Raw genomic sequence first — 14885 nt, forward strand, 5'->3', positions numbered from 1 at the left:
CTCAGTCACCTAGGCCTCCTCAGTGGAATATTACTTTAAATGTGTACATTACAAAATTATGTTCAATTGAATTGTCTAAAACTGTTAGTTGTCAGCCCCAATAGCTTCTAAAAACTGCATGTTTGTACAGATATGCTACAGTAGCAGCATATGTTAGAAATAGTTTATCACCGGGCAGCAAGGAGGGAATATGTTTCAACAAAAAATAGTTTTAAGATGTGTTCTTTTGAATGTTTTGATCTTTGGTAAAGGAGATACTCTGTTTTTACAATTTACTGAGCTATTGTGGTTTATGTTCAGTGCTGAGGCAGTAAATGATTGATATGTGGTTTATAAACTTGAAATATATTCTCAGAATTTATTGATCTACGAAGTTGTAGACAGTGACTACTCAATAGTCTAACTATACCTGAAGAGGTTAAAATTTTATTTCCCTTACCTGACATATCTGCTGAGTCTCCTGTAATGGAAAAGCAGCAGAAAAATAATTAGATCAGAAATAAGATAAGGGTTCAAGAAAATATATGCTACAAAAAGTGTAATTTCTTACCACACACCCTGAGGTCATCTTCTTGCACTACAGCAGTACCAATACTGCTATTATAGTTAAAGTTGAACAAATATTGATGTCTAAAGTCTAAGTGGTTTCAGTCACATTTGGAATACAAATGGCTAGCATGAATGTATTTTGTCTTCAACTGTGTGAGTTATAAAATGTACAAATGTCACTTGAGTCTACACTTGAGTCCTTCTCTGCCTAGCTCTAAATTAATAGCATTTTTTACATGTTTCAGGCATGCTAACCAATTAAGTAAATAAATGCCCAGAGGGAAAAAATGTTTGAGATGGTATATTAATAAAGGGCCTGATCCTGACATGTACTGAACCCCCTCTACTCCCATTTACTTCAGTAGAAGGGATAGGTGATCAGCATTACACAGGAACACGCCCAAATTAGAGAAGCAATTAAGCATTCTGCATAACATAACGGATTTAGCATCATCATAAAACATTGCAATGAGATATTCTGATGTCAAAACTATTTCAATGCAAGTCTAGAGAGACTCCGCTACCCTGCCATTACAATTTGAAAACACATTAAAGTAATATTTCTGTAAATCTTTGGAGACTGCATTATGTCAAAACTATGCTGATGCAAGTTACAACACTGTTAAAAATAACAAAAGCAAATAAGTATAGTAAAATAACCTTAATGCCAGTGTAAAGCTTTAAAAATTGTTTTGCTTAGAAAAAATATTTTATCTTTTTTTTAAAAAAATCCCCCCCCCCCCCGCCATTTATTTACTGGGATTATTTGCATGGGAACAATTTTATTTATGTGGAGTCATCTGTTCCGGCTCTTTATTCCTCAGTCCAGGTTATAGAACAAGGTAGAAGTTGTTCTATTATTAGCTGCTTTACAGAATGCTTTTGGGACAAATACGCATTAAAAGTGTCTTATGTTTCCTCCTGGGTGAAGAAGCACAGAGGGAAACAAAATAAGCAAAGAACCATAGCTTTTGGAGGGTCATTGCATTCCTCCCACCCCATTCTGCATTCTTTGAGTAAACCTTTTAAAAAATGTTCAAAATCTAATCGCAATATTTCAGTTTTTTCAAAAGATGTTTTATTCAACCTGAAACACGTTTTATTTTTTTTTCTTTTCAATTTGCCAAAAATTTTGAAAAATGTTTGTTTTCAGTCCAACATGAAATGTTTTCCCAACTTTTCAAAATTCCCAGTGAACAGAAAACAGCTGTTATTTTCCATTATTTTCCCAGCTCTTCTTAGCAGTAACTTCAGTACAAACTTTTGTAGAGAAATAAAAATATATACCTGTTAAGTCAATCTGGTTCCTACATTTTCTAAACTCTCAGACATTCAATATGTGCTATTATTTGCTGAGAAACATTAAAAGATATGCAACATATGTTTGGGTTGTGGAATTGACAGAGGACTGTATTGTGCTGCAACGTCTAGACACAATAGTGTTGATATAAGAGTACTGTTGTAAGGATTTCTTTTTTTGTGTGTGATCTCACATATCAACTTTAATGTCATTTTAATATATATTTGTTTATACTAAAATCTAGATTATCTAGAGCAGGGGTTCCTAAACTTGGCTCGTGGCTTGTTCAGGGTAAGCAGTAGCCTGGCCTGCAGCACTTCCCGCAGCTCCCACTGGCCAGGAATGGCGAACCGCGGCCACTGGGAGCTGCGAGCGGCCGTACCTGTGGATGCTCAGGTACACAAAGTGTCTCGTGGCCCGCCAGGGGTTTACCCTGAACAAGCCACGAACTGAGCTTGGGAACCCCTGATCTGGAGGGAAACACTCATTACTGCTTTGGCTCTGTTTGGAAGGTTAAAACCATTTACTATGAGCACTGTAGTTGTAGATACTGTAAACCTATATCATGAGATAATATTACATAAATTCACAACTATTTTTCCATTTAAGATAAAAATGCAGGCCACTGTTTAATTAAATGTTTTTCATTTGTCTCCCTTTCATCAACAGACTACTGTTGAGTTGGTTGGAAAGACTGTTTATGATGATGTCCTAGAACAAGTCAGGAGATTAAATGAAAGTACAGACGAATTTAAATGGGGCTCAAAATTTCCAAAATTACTTTCTGATAACTCTCCAAGCAAAATATAGGCTTTGGCTTCCTAAGCCTCTCAATAATTTTTGTTTAATTTTATTAAATTACACACTAGAAAAAAATAAAGAGGACAGGTAACTGAGTAACACTCATACAAACGGAGATAGCATAATCAAATAATCTTTATGTTTTATTCATGAACTCAAATGACCCTAATGTCATGCTTATATGTTAATTTCATTTTAAAAAAATACAAACATACCTACTTGGCCAGTTGCCACAAGGTTGGTAAACTTGGGGTGCTGATTTACAGTGAGGCACAGAATATCATCATTATGTTCCTGGTAAAAAGACTGAGAGCCTAAAATAAAAATACAAAAAATTAATACGTTTGTTAAAACATTTATGCATATATGGCAATGATTAAATTTGAAAAAATGTTCTAATATTTAATAGAGAATGGCCTTATGATGACATAATATTCTACATTCAGAGCTTGGAGCTACGAATCACTAAATTCTAAATCTGGATTTGATATATACTTCTCAATGATATTGGACAAGTCCCTTAACCTCTCTCTCTCAGCTTTCTCATTAGGAGTATTGTGATAATGGATCAAATTTGTCCCTCGTGTAACAGCACAGACTTCATTGTTGTTACATTCACTATTGATATGGACCATTAATACTTATTTCCCTACCCCACAGGGTTGCTGTTTGATCATTAGTTCATATTTATAATGTATTTTGAAGATGAAAAGCAGTAAATAATTGTAGTATGTCTCACTTTAATAAATACTTTTGAAAACATTCCATGCTTTAGATTAAAATTCTTACCATAAACATAACAAAGCTTTTAAAAATATACACCTGAGTAAATAATACATTTGTTGAAAACAAACCATCAGTGCACCAAAAGATAAATTGCTATGGAAAATTTACTTTATAAAATTAATACACATGCTAATATATTTTCTGTGTCCTTTGTCAAAATATATTCTTTTAAAAACTATCTTAAATGAGCTCCTGTTCAAAGAACTGTGCTCCGCAAATGCTGATATGACAGAAAGTCTCCTGTTCTGACCACAAGCCCTAAATTGTCAATGCCCCCAGATGTGCTCCCCAACTTATTGAAGAGGCATCAGTGATTATGGTCATGGTTGGTGGAGGATGAGCAAAGGGAAAACCCTGGTGTACATTGCTCTGAACTGCCCAGCACTGTAAGAAGTCCAAGGCTATCCAGCGATTGACAACTTGGGCAATAGACCAATTTCACCTACGCTGGAAGAGGATGAAAGCACAATCTTGCATGCTGAACTCCAAAAGTGCACGCAGACATATGGCCTAGTAACTTCAGGCATACACAGACCATAACTGAAGGTTGAGATTGGAATGCCAGCCACAGGTGACAAATTGCTTGAAATCATTCGTTCGGCAGAAAGATTCTTGAACTTACAGAGTTTAGTGGGGCCCCAGTTTTCCGAGGTCGATTTTTTGAGTTGGTATTACTGTTGATTTTCCTTTGATCAAAATCAGACCCAGATGACTGAAGAGATGTAGAGTGAATAGGACATGAAAGAGGACTTATCCTCTGTCACTCCCTAACCGATTGTCCAGGTATGGGAACACATGAATTCCTCTTTTCTCTGAGATATACTACTACTACTACTATCATCATGTATTTGGTAAATACCCATGGAGTGGAGGACAGGCAAAAGGGAAGCACAGCATACTGATAATGCTGACCTGCCACTACAAATCTTAGAAACTGTCTGTAACTTGGGAAAATTACCACATGGAAGTTAAGAGTCCTGAAGAATGAGGGTGGCAAACCAGTCATTGTGATTCAAAGCAGGGAGAACAGTCACTAGGGTAACCATGCGGAATTTCATGTATTTGTTGAGGCTGTGGAGGCTGAGGATAGGTCTCATATCTCCCTTGGACTTGGAGATCAGGAAATACCATGAGTAGAATTCCCTTGCCCAGTTCTGAAGAGGAACCTCTTTCATCACACCCAAAACCCAGACAGTCTGCATCTGCTGAAGGAGCAGACACTCATGAGAGGGGTCTATGGAAAGGAATGGAGTAGGAGGGTGAGAAGAGGAATGGACAGGAACTGAAGGCATAACCCAATCCCACAGTGCTCAGGACCCACTTATCCATAGTTACTGACTCCCAAGACCTGTAGAAGTAGGATAGCTTATCCCCAAATGTAGGAGAATGGCTTGAAGCCTGCCGACTGTAATGCTGGCTTCGGAGAGCGAGTCAAATTAGCTGCATACCCAAAACTGATGAAAAACAGGCTGACTGGTTAAAATTGGGACTAGAAGATCTCTTATAAGACTTGAGCCCCTTCCTGGAAAAGTCTTGCTGCCTAGCAAGACAATTCAACCTAAAGAACCACTGAAGACAATAATGCTGCTTAAGTTGTTGCCCTGGAAAGTGATGCCTCTTTAATGCTGGTGTTAAAATCTCCAGCAAATGCATCATAGCTCATTTTTCAAGGAATGTAACATTTTGTCATTTCCAAAAGCTGACCATAGTGATATTTTTGCCATTAGTCACCTTTTACAATGAACTCTTAAACTCTTCCCTGGAGGATTCTGGCAACTTATCTATAAATTTTGCCATTGTTTCCCACTTTGGAAAGTCATACTTTGATAAAAGTGCCTGGTGACTGGCAATGAGCATTTGTAAGGATGCGGCAGAATAAATTTTCCCAAACAAGTCCAATCTTTTAGAGTCCCTGTCCTTTGGTGTCAACTTATCTCTCCCCCATCTCAACCTCTCATTAGCTGCTCTTACAACAAGAGACTTAGGCGCTGTATGTGAGTAGAAGCACCCAAAAAACTATTCACAAGCATGTGGTATCTTTTATTTGCATGCTTCATTGTGGGTGTAAGGAAGCTGGGTGTTAGGATCTTTGCCGGTTCCAAGATTGCTTCATTTATGGAGAAAGTCACTCTCCCTGGAGCTGAGGATTGGAGAATATCCATCAATTTATGGGTGTTCTCCTGAGAAAACTTGGCCTGAATACCCAAGGCTGAACGATTTAAAATCCTCAGGTACAGGGGAGGAAAAATCATAGAATCATAGAATATCAGGGTTGGAAGGGACCTCAGGAGGTCATCTAGTCCAACCCCCTGCTCAAAGCAGGACCAATCCCCAACTAAATCATCCCAGCCAGGGCTTTGTCAAGCCTGACCTTAAAAACCTCTAAGGAAGGAGATTCCACCACCTCTCTAGGTAACGCATTCTAGTGTTTCACCACCCTCCTAGTGAAAAAGTTTTTCCTAATATCCAACCTAAACCTCCCCCACTGCAACTTGAGACCATTACTCCTCGTTCTGTCATCTGCTACCACTGAGAACAGTCTAAATCCATCCTCTTTGGAACCCCCTTTCAGGTAGTTGAAAGCAGCTATCAAATCCCCCCTCATTCTTCTCTTCCGCAGACTAAACAATCCCAGTTCCCTCTGCCTCTCCTCGTAAGTCATATGTTCCAGTCCCCTAATCATTTCTGTTGCCCTCTGCTGGACTTTTTCCAATTTTTCCACATCCTTCTTGTAGTGTGGGGCCCAAAACTGGACACAGTACTCCCAATGAGGCCTCACCAATGTCGAATAGAGGGGAACGATCACGTCCCTCGATCTGCTGACAATGCCCCTACTTAAACAGCCCAAAATGCCATTGGCCTTCTTGGCAACAAGGGCACACTGTTGACTCATATCCAGCTTCTCGTCCACTGTCACCCCTTAGGTCCTTTTCTGCAGAACTGCTACCTAGCCATTCGGTCCCTAGTCTGTAGTGGTGCATGGGATTCTTCCGTCCTAAGTGCAGGACTCTGCACTTGTCCTTGTTGAACCTCATCAGATTTCTTTTGGCCCAATCCTCTGATTTGTCTAGGGCCCTCTGTATCCTATCCCTACCCTCCAGCATATCTACCTCTCCTCCCAGTTTAGTGTCATCTGAAAACTTGCTGAGGGTGCAATCCACAGCATCCTCCAGATCATTTATGAAGATATTGAACAAAACCGGCCCCCGGACCGACCCTTGGGGCACTCCATTTGATACTGGTTTCCAACTAGACATCGAGCCATTGATCACTACCTGTTGAGCCTGACAATCTAGCCAGCTTTCTATCCACCTTATTGTCCATTCATCCAGCCCATACTTCTTTAACTTACTGGCAAGAATACTGTGGGAGACCGTGTCAAAAGCTTTGCTAAAGTCAAGGAACAACACGTCCACTGCTTTCCCCTCATCCACAGAGCCCGTTATCTCGTCATAGAAGACAATTAGATTAGTCAGGCATGACTTGCCCTGGGTGAATCCATGCTGACTGTTCCTGATTACTTTCCTCTCCTCTAAGTGCTTCAGAATTGATTCCTTGAGGACCTGCTCCATGATTTTTCCAGGGATTGAGGTGAGGCTGACTGGCCTGTAGTTCCCAGGATCCTCCTCCTTCCCTTTTTTAAAGATGGGCACTACATTAGCCTTTTTCCAGTCATCCAGGACCTTCCCCGATCGCCATGAGTTTTCAAAGATAATGCAATCACATCCGCCAACTCCTTTAGCACTCTTGGATGCAGTACATCCGGCCCTATGGACTTGTGCTTGTCCAGCTTTTCTAAATAGTCCCGAACCACTTCTTTCTTCACAGAGGGCTGGTCACCTCCTCCCCATGCTGTGCTGTCCAGTGCAGCAGTCTGGGAGCTGACCTTGTTTGTGAAGACAGAGGCAAAAAAAGCATTGAGTACATTAGCTTTTTCCACATCCTCTGTCATTAGGTTGCCGCCCTCATTCTGTAAGGGGCCCACACTTTCCTTGACTTTCTTCTTGTTGCTAACATACCTGAAGAAACCCTTCTTGTTACTCTTAACATCTCTTGTTAGCTGCACCTCCAGGTGTGATCTGGCCTTCCTGATTTCACTCCTGCATGCCCAAGCAATATTTTTATACTCTTCCCTGGTCATTTGTCCAATCTTCCACTTCTTGTAAGCTTCTTTTTTGTGTTTAAGATCAGCAAGGATTTCACTGTTAAGCCAAACTGGTCGCCTGCCATATTTACTATTCTTTCTACACATCGGGATGGTTTGTCCCTGTAACCTCAATAAGGATTGTTTAAAATACAGCCAGCTGTCCTGGACTCCTTTCCCCCTCCTGTTATTCTCCCAGGGAATCCTGCCCATCAGTTCCCTGAGGTTGTCAAAATCTGCTTTTCTGAAGTCCAGGGTCCGTATTCTGCTGCTCTCCTTTCTTCCTTGTGTCAGGATCCTGAACTCGACCATCTCATGGTCACTGCCTCCCAGGTTCCCACCCACTTTTGTTTCCCCTACTAATTCTTCTCAGTTTGTGAGCAGCAGGTCAAGAAGAGCTCTGCCCCTAGTTGGTTCCTCCAGCACTTGCACCAGGAAATTGTCCCCTACACTTTCCAAAAACTTCCAGGATTGTCTGTGCACCGCTGTATTGCTCTCCCAGCAGATATCAGGGTGATTGAAGTCTCCCATGAGAACCAGGGCCTGCGATCTAGTAACCTCCGTTAGTTGCCAGAAGAAAGTCTCATCCACCTCATCCCCCTGGTCTGGTGGTCTACCGCAGACTCCCACCATGACATCACCATTGTTGCTCACGCTTCTAAACTTAATCCAGAGACTCTCAGGTTTTTCTGCAGTTTCATACTGAAGCTCTGAGCAGTCATACTGCTCTCTTACACACAATGCAACTCCCCCACCTTTTCTGCCCTGCCTGTCCTTCATAAAAAGTTTATATCCATCCATGACAGTACTCCAGTCATGTGAGTTATCCCACCCAGTCTCTGTTATTCCAATCACATCATAATTCCTTGACTGTGCCAGGACTTCCAGTTCTCCCTGGTACCATAAAGTTGTCTGGCAACGAAGAAGAAGGAGGAAGCAGAGCCCATGGAATCTCCTGTGACACCTATAACAATGGTTCAGGCTGAACCAGCAATTCTGGAGCAACTACTGTCTGTGGCTATAGTGATGGAGGTTCAGGAAGAGAGGCTACTGGAGGAATAGGTGACCTCGTTCTGGACTGAGCAATATCGCAAGGAGGCCACTGTGGGTATGGTTACAGCATTGGTGGCCAGTAAGATCTGGGTCACAGACTTCTATCTCTATTAAGGGATGACCCTGGAGATGGCAGATATACTGACCATGCATTTGCAGAGAAGAAGTGGAGCTTTTCTTATACTAAGCAAAAGATATGATAAGATGCATGTTTTTCTAGGATATTGTAATGCTTCTGGTACACTATTGACCTAAGAATAGTGCTTCCCAAATTCAAACCACCAGGCAAATTGCCTATATTGTCAAAACACAGATCATGATAGGGAATAATAAGCCCTTTGAAAGTCTAAGTCTATCGTTTAACAGTAATACTTGGGGTAGTTGGTGAACTAACATACATAGTATGGGAGGACTGAGATGTGAAATGCTAGTTTAACAAATGAAGACATAAAAATAGTCCCAATAATGTTTTTAAAACCTCTTTCAAACATTTCTAAAACAGTTTTTCCGTAACATATACCGAAAACATGAAACTGTTATGCGGGTCAAAGGTTTTATTGGCACGTGTTTTGGATGATCTGTGTAACTAAGTAACGTGGCCACTCAAAAGCATTCACTTGCTCATGTCATATTTAACAAAAGCCAACGAAAATCATAGCAAATGCATTTCTATACTGTCTTTACTTTATTCATTTTTTTAATTTTGAGGGGCAGAGAGATGAATTCAAAGGTCCCACAGAAGTTTTCACTGTACATTTTATTATATATCCACGTGTGTTTAAGGCACTTTCTGTACACATTCCAACTGGCTGTCATTTTGGATTACTTTAGAGAAAATTGCTTGCAGCAATGCTGAAATTTTAAATGTATTAAATTCAAACTAAAATGAAACATTTTAGGTCTCATGAGCAATTATCAAAACTTGGTCCGTGCTAGTTCCTGCAGCTGGAACAGAAAAATTGAGACTTTAATTTTAGTTTTGAAATTCCTCTTTGACTACAGACCTAACCCAAAATAGTGTATTAAAAGTAAAGCTTAGGAAAATTTGAACAGTAGCAGCACACGTCATCCCTTTTGATAGGAGAGAACCTAAGATGGCAACCATAACCTGGAAGGTTCAACAGAACACTGTGATATGTCTCACAGCATCACAGTGACAAAACTGCAACGCCTCCTAAATTACAGATTCTTTGGCAGTATATTGCTGTCAGCTGAGAATGTGAAGACAATTACTTTTTGAACACAAATGATGCTGGTACATGGAGAGGGAGTACTACTGAGTTACGAAAATTGGTATTGAAATAACTGGATTCTTATACCTCCCTCCAAATATTATCCTCACAGGGATTTATTCAGATCTTTTTTTTTACTACATAGCATGAATAATACAGATCACACACTCTCTGATAGCATTTTAGCTAGATTTTCTTCCGTAAATCATTATTTTGCAATTTTTCCAGACAGCACTAAGATTTTAAGTATACTGGTTATCACATGGGTGTTGCCTGTACACATGAGCAGAGAAATTTTCCGAAGTAGTTTTTCCTACCTGTTGCCACGTTATACAGAATCCCAACAGATGCAGTATGATAAATTATATCAGCCCCATCATTCAGATAGTGAACATTGTTCCTGCAGTCCTTGCCTCGGTATCCAAATACCAGCTCCAACACTAGATCCTAAGAAAACAGATTTAAGTCTATTAAATACTTTAAAACTTCTTATGAATAAAGATTTCCTAGTGCTTTATTTTTTAAACATGTGTACTTGCCTATATTCACAGGAAAAATGAATTTTTAATGATGGCCAAAAACATCTGAGACTAATCTGCTGCCTACTACACCAGTATATCATATTTTCCCTGTATCTCATGCTATACCTTTTGATGGATGTTAATGGAAACAAATTTTTCACAAAAGATAGTATACACAGCCTCATCCGGCAAAAATAATGTAACTCTTGATATACAAGATGCTAGGACACAAGTATGAATAGTATTCTTCACCAGCTTCATATTCCCATAGTCTACCTGATGTTGAGCTTGGAGGACTAGGGGAATTGGAATGCTGAAATTCATGCCTAAAAATTCCCAAAGAGTCATGGCAAAATACTACATAGTATGCCAAATATTTTCTTTAATATTAATTAATAATCTATATTTCTAATATGGTGAGAAAATTATTTAATATTTATATTACAATAGCATTCGGATGCCTAATGATGATCAGGGTCCTACTGTGCTTGACAATGACACAGATGAAGACACACTCCCAAATTTAAAGCACTTACAATTTAAGCAAACAAGTCACATCTGAAAAGGTGAAGGGATGGGGTACAGTCAAACATAGAATTTAAAAAAAAACAAAAGTCATATGCACTGGGGGGGGGGGGAGAGAAAGAGAGAGAAAATATTAATTAAGGCCCCAAATCCTACAATCAGATCTAACTGCAGGATTGGGGTCTAATGCTACCTAACCCTAAAAGCATCATTAATTGGCCATTACTTACAAGCTTCAGAAGAGATTTATTTTGAATTTGAGTTTTAAAGGAGAAGATGGTAGTGAAGAGTTCAGGTGAATTTACAGATGGGTTCAGGGAGGGTATTTCATGCATAAAGGGGAGAGATAAATTTACTGCATTCCTCTGAATAAATTTCAGAATTAAAGGTAATTTGTTTATCTGGTTTAGTAACCTACTGGTAATACAATGCATGGCCACATGGAAAAATCAGAGTTCTGGCCAAGTGTGATATTATACTGATACCCTACACTCACCCAAGAGGGACTCCATACCACATAGGCTGAATGTGCTGTTTCTGTAACTGATAGACTCTGAAGAAAGCTGTGGCTCAGATACATTTGTGGGGTGGGGTGACAATGGACCTTTCAGGGATCAAAAGAAAAATGAAAGATAAAAGATCCTAAAGGATTCCCTCCCCAAAAAAGAAATTTGCTGTTGTATACATACACGCTATTAACTATTTCTCTCTTTATACTAACTTTACCATATACAACCATTCACTTTATTGATAAGCAAATCATTTTTTGGACAAAATAGTTAAAAAAATGGGATTAAGGGAATGTTAAAATAGAAAAAAAGATGTCTGTGGTTTTCCTTACCTCTATCGGTCTCTTTTTTTTGCCAACGTTATTTGTCTGAAGTTTTTCAGGCTGTGGCAGTGCCCTACTAACTGGTGGTCTGAAATAGAGAACTGTGAATAAGAAAAGGCTGTCTGTCACCTATTCTGTACTAGAAGAGTATAGTCTAATCTGTTATCTGGATAGGGAAAACTGTTAAATCACTATGTTGCTTAAATTGTCATAAAGAAAAAAGACCACTGTGAAAAGAATAGCCGTCTCTGATTGCAGAAGTGTCACAATTTATATTGATCAACTTGATAAGTTTTTGACAATTCTGAAAGTATCTATTAGGTCAATTCAAAGTCTTATTTTCCAATAAGAATGAGCCAAACATTCTTAACTTCTAACAGCATATTCTTTCTCCATGTACTTCCCTTTCAATGCAATAATTATTGTTGGATGACCCACAAAAGTTTAGAGGCTTGCCTGAACTATCTAAACTCATTTAAGGTTGTCCCACCCTTTCCCACAACTTCAAACAGACCCCAGTTATCTCCCCACCTCCTTTCCTACATTCCTTCAATAGACCCTAGATACCCACATCTCTTCCTACAACTGTAAAAGTCTCTGCTGAGCCCTGGGCACCTCTGATACAGTTCAGGTCAGTTCTTGATTGAATAAATAGAAATTAGAGATAGAAAAGACCTATTAACATCCAGCCCATCTCCTTGCAAATGCATGTTTGCTTTTATATCCTTACAGTATATGTTCTAGTGTTCTGGTTAGTCTAGTTTTAAGTTGTTCAAGCAATGTGCTTCCATCATTTCACTAGGAAAATAATAATTTGATCAAAATTTGTTTGCTTATCTTTTTAAATATTTGTAATATTTATATATTGTAGACAATATATATGGTTTCAGTCACAAAGGACAATAAAACATGTATTTAAAAACTCAGGAAAATAAATATATTTTATTGACCAAATTTATGTAAGTATTGCTAGCAAATTTGCAAGAGCAATAGTAGCTGATTCTAGATAAAATGTTCAGTTGTTAAAAAAAATCTTTTAAACTAAACTATCAGAAAAAGTAGTATTCATTCAAAATTGGGGATTTAACAAGTCTTTGTGAAGTCTAAATTATTTAACTCAGCTGAGTTTGTAAGAGAGTTAGTTATCCATCATTCCTTGTCGTTGAAAGGAAAAGCTGCAATAGATCATAACTCTTGGAGACAATGCCCGCAGAACATGACTGGCAGGAAACTTGTAATTTGAGTATTTTGCAGGCAGCAATCCTATCTAGGATACAGATCACAAAAGGTGCCCACTGATTGGGGCATGGAACATACTAGTTTTTCTACCAGCTTGTTTTTCAAGTGAAAGCTAGAAAAAGATTAAGGAATGCAAATATGTATCTTCAACTCTGTTGGGAAGGTTGGTGGCTGGAAAGCTATTACAGTTTTTACTCTCAGAAACTCATAATACAGTATTTTTTCTTCCTTAAAGGCATCAGCAGCATTAGAATCTCTTGCTACTGTGAGCTGATGGTGGGGACAGAGGAGGGAGGGGGACAGCTGTTGACCACACCCCCTTGGACCTAGCACTGTGGCCCCAGTGTCCTATGTTTCTCTCTGTGGCCATGATATGGAGCAGGAGCCTCCCAACTTCTGAGTGCAGGGATAAAGAGACAGAGGCAGGCTGGGTCAGTATCCCCCCTCAATCACCTCTTAGACTTTGCACAAGGTGCCATCAGTCCACAAGGTTTTTGTTGGCAGTTCCTTCCTTTTCTATAAATTTTCAAAACCTTTATCTAGTTCCCTAATTTCAGCTATTATTTCTATACTAATAGCTCCCAAATCTACCTATCTATCCCTAACCTCCAACCCTCTGACATTCTTGCATCTCCAACTTTCCTCGAACATCTCCTCCTGCGCTTGTACTTAATATATTCAAACTAAACTTCCCAACTTTCCTAACCCCTTTCCATGTCCTCCCTTCTCTACTGGTGATGATACCTATACTTTACTTTCCCAGGCTTGGAAGATTGCTGTGAAGTTTCACTCTTCTCTCTCCTTCTCTCCCATATTTGGGTTTTTCTTTAATTCATGTTAATTCTTTCTCTGTTGTATTATTTTAAAAAATTATATTGCTGTTGTCTTACTGTTTTGTACATGGCAAGCTCTCTGATAATGAACACTTTCACCTGATATTTGTAAAGTACCTTATATATTTACAACACTAATACAATAATATAATCACTAAATATGATAACGCATATTACACAAGACTGCTGTATTTTTTATTTTACTATCCAATTAAACCACAAAAGTCCCTGGCAATTCATGCAATTTTTACCCATTTTACACATGTTAGTGCTGGGATATAATTCATCTTCACAAAATAACAGATATTCTTTAACAAATTTATGCTTTTTCAGGGATAAATCAATGTTTTACTGTGAGAAAAAAAATTTTTTAATCACTTTTGTTCTACACTCTTTTCATAGATGTACAATTTCCATTTAGGCACAAAAGCAATCAATATCTTGCATGCAAAATAGATGTCTCTCCAGGTCCACATTAGACCCTTCAGAACTATGCCTTTGACCAAACCCCAAACATGTGTCTCATCTAGGATGTATAATGGATTATATTATTTGTTTATTGGAATATTATGAAAACATATAAATCAAACAAGATGTAAATATATTTAAAATATACAACATAAATAAAACCATTGGAAATATTACATTGTTAAAGATACAAATTATATTGCCACTAAATTCCTGTCAGAGAAATAGTCATTTAGGGTGGGATTTTCAAAAGCATCTAAATTATATAGGAACACAGATCCCATCCTTAGTTGTTTAGTCAGCTGCTTCCAAACAGCCCAGCTCCAATTATATCTGCTGAAAAAAATCAGACAACCTGTACAACTCTTTTAATCGAAAAGATCGCATGTCAATGCCTTCTTTTTTTTTTTTTTTTTAAATAAAACAGCCTTAGTTTTCAGTTGTAAATAGTTAACTAACATTATTATTCTGGAAATAGCTACACTGACCTCTAAAATATTATCCATTTCAGATTTATTGGCTGTACATGTCTGAAAAACATTAGTTGATATTTAGTAACTTCTAGTCCTAAAAATCTCTGAAGTGAGATAGTAAAATGTTAT

The 14885-nt window shown here is 38.5% G+C and overlaps 1 protein-coding gene and 1 long non-coding RNA gene across 2 annotated transcripts in view; one reads left to right on the top strand and one right to left on the bottom strand.

Moving 5' to 3' along the window:
- The window catches only part of EML5 (EMAP like 5), a 301798-nt gene that overhangs the window by 29816 nt on the left and 257097 nt on the right, over positions 1-14885 (bottom strand). Inside the window, exons 29-32 of the mRNA XM_073349376.2 lie at positions 11753-11831; positions 10183-10312; positions 2866-2964; positions 440-460 (exon numbers count right to left, since the gene is read on the bottom strand). Of these exons, the coding sequence (XP_073205477.1) occupies positions 440-460; positions 2866-2964; positions 10183-10312; positions 11753-11831 (329 nt within the window). The remainder of the gene's footprint in view (positions 1-439; positions 461-2865; positions 2965-10182; positions 10313-11752; positions 11832-14885) is intronic.
- Positions 1-14885, top strand: part of LOC140913287 (uncharacterized) — a 33687-nt gene that overhangs the window by 3242 nt on the left and 15560 nt on the right. The window lies entirely within an intron of this gene.

The sequence above is a fragment of the Lepidochelys kempii genome, chromosome 6 (assembly GCF_965140285.1).
Source record: "Lepidochelys kempii isolate rLepKem1 chromosome 6, rLepKem1.hap1, whole genome shotgun sequence".
NCBI classification, from domain to species: Eukaryota; Metazoa; Chordata; order Testudines; family Cheloniidae; genus Lepidochelys; species Lepidochelys kempii.